The sequence below is a fragment of the Nicotiana sylvestris genome, chromosome 3, assembly GCF_000393655.2.
Source record: "Nicotiana sylvestris chromosome 3, ASM39365v2, whole genome shotgun sequence".
NCBI classification, from domain to species: domain Eukaryota; kingdom Viridiplantae; phylum Streptophyta; class Magnoliopsida; order Solanales; family Solanaceae; genus Nicotiana; species Nicotiana sylvestris.
The window spans coordinates 152,255,954-152,263,777 of NC_091059.1; the positions used below are offsets into that span (position 1 = coordinate 152,255,954).

The 7,824-nt window shown below is 34.4% G+C and overlaps 1 protein-coding gene across 2 annotated transcripts; it reads right to left on the reverse strand.

Moving 5' to 3' along the window:
• Positions 1 to 454: 454 nt before the first annotated feature.
• On the reverse strand, positions 455 to 5,756 carry LOC104221960 (uncharacterized calcium-binding protein At1g02270). Of its 2 annotated transcripts, none has more exons than XM_009773119.2 (10): positions 5,395 to 5,756; positions 5,192 to 5,296; positions 4,958 to 5,063; positions 4,016 to 4,236; positions 3,820 to 3,896; positions 3,615 to 3,723; positions 3,402 to 3,527; positions 1,925 to 2,035; positions 1,661 to 1,768; positions 455 to 1,287 (listed from the first exon to the last, which is right to left on the reverse strand). In XM_009773119.2, the coding sequence occupies exons 1-10, from the start codon at positions 5,527 to 5,529 to the stop codon at positions 1,048 to 1,050; spliced, it is 1,338 nt and encodes a 445-aa protein (XP_009771421.1). In that variant the 5' UTR covers positions 5,530 to 5,756; the 3' UTR covers positions 455 to 1,047. The 2 variants fall into 2 exon arrangements, with proteins under 2 accessions (XP_009771421.1, XP_009771420.1); XM_009773118.2 differs by having other exon boundaries at positions 455 to 1,290.
• Between the last annotated feature and the right edge of the window lie 2,068 nt (positions 5,757 to 7,824).

The following is a 7,824-nucleotide window of genomic DNA, read 5'->3' on the forward strand; positions in this document are numbered from 1 at the left end:
GTTCTTTATTTTGGCTTCATTCGACACACATGATTGAGATATAAGGCGTCGTTTGACAAATAGGACACAGAATAATAATTCCGAGATAAAATTTGGAAACTTTTATCTCATATTTGGTTTAGTGTATTAGCTAATCTCAAGATTAATTTTACACTAAAATAGTGGGATTAGTTATCTCATATAGAAGGTGGGATATCCTATATCCACCATTGTACCAAACGACTCCATGGATAAGCAAAAATAATCTTGTGATAAAATTTTAGTACCGTTTTTATCCCTTGTTTGGTTACTAATTCTGGGATAAGTCATCCCAGGATTAAAAATAGTATTGAGATAAATATACCTATCAGAGAGTGGAATAGTAATTTCTGGATAAGTTATTCCAGGATAAAGATAATGCATTAAAATTGACAATCTCAGGATTAATACAACATACCAAATAATGAAGAAGAAATAATACCAAAAGTCATATCATAACTAATCTCAGCATAATTAGTGTTTCAGCAATCAGCAACTTCAGTAGTTGTTGCAACCGCAATACACAATGCTACAATCAGGCTGAACATTGCAGCAGTCAAAATGCTCAGTCGAATACAAAGAGGATTGTTACTAAGCTACATCTTTCATTAGCTAAATATTTACATGTCCTGCTTCCTCTATATGCTTCCACCTCTACCTTTATATACCAGCATGGAACAGCTAGAGGGTAACAAGAGGAAACTAAGATATGAACCACATTATGCTCGAAAGCCAGAGTAGGTCTTCATTGATGCAGACATCCACTTTGAATCAACTGGAAGATACAGGCATCAGACACCACTTTACCAAATACTCGGAAGGAGCGGGCACCTTTTGTACTATAATATTTAGCGTCCCTATGTGTACCTCAAGATGGTATTATAATCTTCATCAGAGTTCAGTTGGAACCAAGCATAAGTCTCTCCAGTCGAGAACTCAGGCAGCAGTTTGAGAATCTTGTAGTCTGGCTACATTCCTCAGGCCTTTTCTACTTAAAATTTCAATTCAAGGCAATCAACATCCAAGAAACTATCGGGACAATTGACAGCATAACATTCTTACAGGTGAAAATACCACAGTGAGTTTGGCATGATCAGAAAGTGAATAATCTTCAGGCCATGTTCCTTTCTCAACCTCTGTAGGGAAGAGAACTGCATTCTTGACACTAAAACCAATTGTTTCTTCGGTATCACTAACAACGTCGTCGTCCGATGCCTCATCGCTTATTCCATCTCTTTGCTCTGACCATGTAGGATTCCATACCCGCTGCTGCTATTTGATTACAGATATATCAATTAATTGTCAGTTTTTGCAAGTTGTTGGTTATATATAAATAATGTTCCTACATGAAGATAAATGGCTGCCAAAATCTAGTGCGAAAGAAAGCTAAGCAAATGTAGACTAGCCTAATGCTAAAACTAATACTAGGTACAGCGATAAAACAAATACAGTAACTAGTAGGATGATCATGCTCTTAAATCAACCACGAGATCAGCTAAAGCACCTTCAAGCTGACAGTAACCAGTCTCATTGCAGTTTTACAATAAACCAACTTGTGAATTATGTAGATAGATATACAGATAAGAAATAACTCGAGCACAAAAACAATAAGTAGAATCTCTAAGGCATTAAGCATCAATACCTGAAATTCACTGTAATCAAGAACTCCATTTCCATCAATGTCTGCTTGCAACCACAAATCCTTTATTTCCTCAGCACTCAGCCCATAGCAATGTCCAATCAGATTAAGCTGTGGGGTCAGGGTACAAACGTTTAGCATCATTTCACAAATTGAATGGTGATAGAGATAACAGAAAACCCTTGGGAGGTTCAATCCATTTCTCTCCACATGTGCGCAACACCTACAAAAAGTAGAGAGATGTTTGAATTCATGACTTAAAAGTACCTGACGAAGCGCTTCACAAAACCCAGCATACGTAATGTAATCACCATCGCTGTCAGCTTTGAGAAAAGCAAACGCATCATTCTCAGTCAACGAAGCTCGGCGAAGTTGATACTGAAATTGAAGGAATAGTTAGATCAGTACCTTCTACACAACAAATAATCAGAGCATATAAAACGGAGATATTTCATTCATTTACTATAGAAAGAGTGAAATTAACGTGAGATTAGACAGGATTGCGGCGTCAAAATACAAACAATTTAGATATCTAGGCTTGATGTTCCAAGATATTGGTTTGAGGGATAGAGAAGTTACACATAGAATCAAAATAGGATGGTTGAAACGAAGAGTATTGTTGAGGTGTTATGTGAAAAAGGATGCCTACCAAAGTCGAAAATAAGTTGCATAGAACAATACAAGACAAGCAATATTATATGGGAGTGAACGTTGGACCATTAAAGTCCCACATATTCACAAGATGAGTGTCGCAGAGATGCGGATGTTAAGGTAGATATGAGGTCGTACAAGATTAGGCAAAATAAAAAAATAATCAAAATTCGGTAAAACGTGCAAGTAGCACACATCGAGGATAAAATAAGAAAAGGTCGCTTGAGATGGTTCAGTCATGTTCTACAACAACCTCCAGATGCATCAGTCCATAGGTGTGAAACCGTAGTGAATCAAGGTGTGGGAACAAGGGTAGACCTAAATTGCATGGAAAGAAGTCATCTTGGAAGACGTATAATCTCTTGTGATCCATGCAAACCTAGTGAAAAATAGAGCACAATGGAAGAAAAGATCTACATAGGTGATACAAATTAGTTGGATGTGTGTTTCACTCATGTTTGTACATTTATTTTAAGTCTCATATTTCTAGAAGTCTTTTAGTCTTGTAAGAATTTTATATGCCACTAGAAAATTTAGAAAATCTCTAGTACTTTTCATTTTTTTTACTACTACTTTTTATGTTTAGTTTTTGGTACAATATTGGTCCGAGATTTGCATAAATGGAGTGACACGGTCAGTGAGGATTCATATAGCCGATCTCAACTTGCTAAGGATTTGCATAGTAGTAGCTATTGTTGTACAATAGGGGGAAAAACAATAAGAGCATGCCACACACAAGTTCAGGTGCAAAATAAGGTGGACCGGGAACTAATCTATTTTACTTCCTGCACTCTTAGCTAATTACAGAACTCAGAGAAAACCACACATTAAAAGCCCTTCACCACAAAATTTCATATTAAATAGGAATGGACGTGTAGATATGCTATCATAGTGATGGTAAGCAAACAAAAAGATTTCAAAATTGGTAATTGTTCAGCAACATCATAGAGCAACAACTTTGAACAAAAGGAATCAGTATCAACTCTCAGCTTCCTATTCTGATCGAACTAGATTGTTTTTCAAACATGATTTCAAAATATCGTGAAAGATCCAGAAAGGAAGCTGCTAAATAAAATAAGAATATTATAATTACCTTGAACATGCCAAAAATTGCATTTCCCCAACTTGTTTTCAGCAATTTCCTGTAGCTATTTGGATTTAAAAGCCATATGAAATCCACACCACAGATGTTCCCACGGTGGTTACGGTGGCTCACCCACTGCATAATAGAAAAAAGGCATCAATATCAAAAGAAACTTGTAGTCGTGGGGGCCATGAGGAGAAAAAACAATGAAAGGTAAGTGACCTTGTGTGCATCAGCATCAGTGTATTGGTGAGCAGTATCATATGATGATACAAATCCTTGAGATCTGAGAAATTTGTAAACATGGCCACGCTTGCTTCCATTCCAATCACTTCAATATTAAAAAGTATACAACTAAAATTAGCAAAATCTACCAATAACGGAGATATCCAAAAGAGCAAACACAAAAAGGTTGTTGAACAATTACCCGCACAGTATAATTGGCAAGGGATTAAGCTTATTTTCTTTCTGATATGATTCCACGTATTGCAATATCTTGTAGACCTGTGCAGGTGCACCATGATACAGATGAAAGGTTAAAACAAGAAAAACGTATGAAAAAAATTTGCATTAGATTTTTCACACTGCTGCGAAGCAAGAGAACCATATAAAGACTGATGTACCTGCCGCAGACGTTCCAAGGACAAACTTGAATCGTGAGGAAACAAAAGGTGTGTGTTCACTATCAGCATTTCTTGACGAACGTTACTGTTTCGACATTGTGCATAAGGTGCAATTAGTTCAACATGCAATAGTTGAGCAACACGGTCTCCAAAATCATTGAAAAGCAACTCTCTGTGGGCTATAACCCTGAAGTAGTCCTTATGAACGGCAGTCAGCAGACCTGAATCAGTTGAAGAAATGAAGCAATTCAAAAATGAATCGTTATGAATTAACATACCACCTAACACAGCTAAGACCTATGGCAATACTATCTACTCTCCATAGAGGTCAACAGAAATTTATATCAACCAATTAGAAAACTGCCTCTCTACTGAAAAGTATTGATTTATTTTCAGTGAGGAATCAGAGATAGCTACTGCTTTCTCTGAGGTAAAATCACTTGATATCATATCAAGTTTCCCTTCAGAACACAACAGACCTTAAGATGCTTTTCAATTTTTTTGCAAACTCATCATTCTGACTTGTCAATACATAATTGACAAGAATTTAAACTACAATATATTTCCTAAAAGAAGAAAAGCATTTTCATTTGTTTACTTTATCTGGAAAAGCAATTACAAAGTAGGAGAATGGACAGATTAACCAATCCCATTGACATTATTGTCAAGAAACAGGGAAGACAATCAATGCCACCAAACTTACAAGTTCCTTCAATTACACATTGAAGAAGGAACAGTTTTCTTATATTTTTTGTATTTGCACTTATTCTTTAGAACTCCATTCATTATATGTTGTTCCAATAGTTAGAGCGGGGGGGGGGGGGGGAAGGAATTCCTCAAACTGAACAGGGAAACTTTTTCTAAATATTTTCTGGTGGTAAACACCGAGTGCAGGTAAGTTTTTACCGAATATAATTAGAAGGAAAAAGGGAGGAGGATTACCATCACCACGATTATTGGTTCGAGCAAGCTTGAAATTAATATATCCAGCATCTCCTAGCCTCTTGTCATATATACCAACAAGCTCTTCATTCCCAACCCAAAATTCCTATAACCAATATAAAAGAATCTTTAATATCGTCAAACACTTCACCTTTATTTTTAAGCAAAAAAAAATTGCATAAAGACCTATAGAGATCCAATTTCATACAACAAAAAAAGGTTAAAACTTTAAACCTGAAGACAAATAATGGAAGACCTTTCGTACAACAACCAATCCAATATCCTGTGATTCCTGCTCAACCAATTCGCCCTGTAATCGCTTTCTCTGCAACTTTGGTCCTAAAACAGACCCAAAAAGAAGAAAAATACTCGTTAACAGATCCTTAAACCTAACAACAGCAGACGAGAATGACAACAGAAACAGAAAAAAAAACTACCTCAAGATTGAGTCTTTTATAAATGGGTGCGAGAATATTAAAAGTGGTACAAGAAATTGAATTGGGTTCGGCAATAGCATAGCTTCCAATTCTTGAGACTCTTCCTTTCGTTGTTCCTCTATTCTTCCTTCCCATAATTCAAGAATAGGTAGTAATGGAACGTACAAATTTTATGACAAATAAACAGAAGATTTTTATGGAAAACTTTCAACCAATGCAGGCACAATGGGTTTAAATGAGTGAAAAAAGAAAGAAATTATTGGAGATTTTTAGAGAGATGAAAAAAGAGGGAATGGGTATTATCAACGGAGAGAAGTGGGGAAGCTGAAAGACAAATTTGGTTTTTATGGGTGCCAGTGAATGTTTCTCCTCCTCTGCTATTTTGGTTTTCTTTATATTTTTTTATTTTTCTTTATTTTTGATTTATGAAATAAAATACAATATATTCCGACCTTTTAAACTTGCAGGGTTATAAATGGAGGAGTTGTCTGATTTGCCTAGAATGTATTAACTTGGGTCCCACTTTGCAAATACTAAAACCGGCCAATTGAAAAATGAGAATAATTATAATTAAAAAAAAAAAAATGAATGGAGGCAAAGTGCTCTCCCATTATGGAATATATTTTTTTCATCACTATTAATACGGAATAATATTGTGCAAATTGTTTGCTAGTCTCCCTTTGGTCCATGCACTTGGAAAAGTCTAAATATCTTGACTATTTGTGAAAAATGAAATAATCATAAAAATAGCATGTTTTGAGAATATCTCATTATGCTTTTATTTTTTTCGCAATTTGTTATCTTTTTAATTTTGTTTTTTTTCCTTTATTAAATTGAATTTATTCTTTTTCGGGTTTTAGAATTAGGAACCGAGCATCATTCTCTTGCAATATATTTGATATCAAGATTTTATGATAAAAATCTGAATTTTTTAAATTAAAATATTGCATTACCATTTACCAAGGTGCATTCCTCATGAACATATGATAAAACTAGAATTTGATTTTCCAAAGTTCTTTATTGTGCAAATGATACAACAAATGCCTCGACGTTTAGTTAACTCAATTACATCAAAAAACAGAATTTGCATAATTTTTGTTTCTTTACCCATTTTATACATGAGATCCTTTATGGCTTTATTATTTAAGTTTATTAATCAATTGACTTTCTTTATAATCCATACACATAAACGTACTGATAATCCTTATCTATGTATTACAAAAGTTCAAACCCCTAATAATGATTACTTTAGTCAGCCTAAGAAGTTAAAATCCATAACTAAACTTGTGTAGTATAATCACAAACCATCACAATCGCAAAGCTAACTTGCTCTCCTCATTCCAATCCACCCTCTTACTATTCAACTCCCTAACTGAAATATTAGGTATTTGTCATATTTTTGTTTATTTTCCACGCCTGCATTATATATAACATGTGCAACAATTTTACTTTTATTTCATAAATGTGTGTATAAAAGTCCAAATGGAATAAGTAGATTCCTACGTGTAAGTTAATTAATACCTTAACCTCATCAATAATTTTTTTCTCTCCAAAATAATGAATTGTCATAATATGTGCGCGAGCTTTGAATGTAAACATCAAATTGTTACAATACTTCTCTAATTGTGCATCTTAAGGGTAAGTTGTTTGACACTGAAAGTGAAACAATAACAACACCACCTTTAGTTTGAAAGTAATTGACTCAGTTTCACATAAAGAAATTAAATTAGATTAAAATAAGTTAAGTTTGTCAAATGAAATTCAATGTATTTTATAAAATCTCCCCACATGCAAAAAAAAAAAAAAAGAGGGGGAGGGGGGGGGTATGGGGATTGGATAGATATAAGTATCGTAGCATTCATAAGTGAATGTTGAACATAATGTATAAGGTGGGCCAAACACCCAGCCAGCTTAGAATAATCGTTTTCGCCGAAAGTGAATGTGAGAGTGACTTCTCTTTGGTATAGCAAAGGCAGATGCAATGATGCTAAGTTTAAATGGTGCAACCATATTTAAACAAGTGTAAATGGGATGAATTAGATTTTTTCATTTCTAATCAGTTAAAAATTTCAAATCGAGCTTTGAAAATAAATAAAAAAATTGTACAAAGCACCCTTCGGGAATCTAATTAGAAAATAATCAATCGGATATTAGATGGGTAAATCATAAAATTTTAAAAAAAAAGTAAGAGTATCGTGTGGATGAGTGTATTAGGCAGGCAAGTGGACCTATCGATAAGCATCTCGTCGTCTGGTACATGAAAAGCCATTGGTTCAAATATTGTTCCGTACGTAATGTCGACGCGGAAAATAATGTACTAAGAACCAAAGGTAGACTGTTTTTTATGAGTGAAATAAAAGATATTCTTCGTATTTTAATTTAACTTTTGGGAAAAAATTATTTTTATTAAGTCATTTAAGATAGCGATCA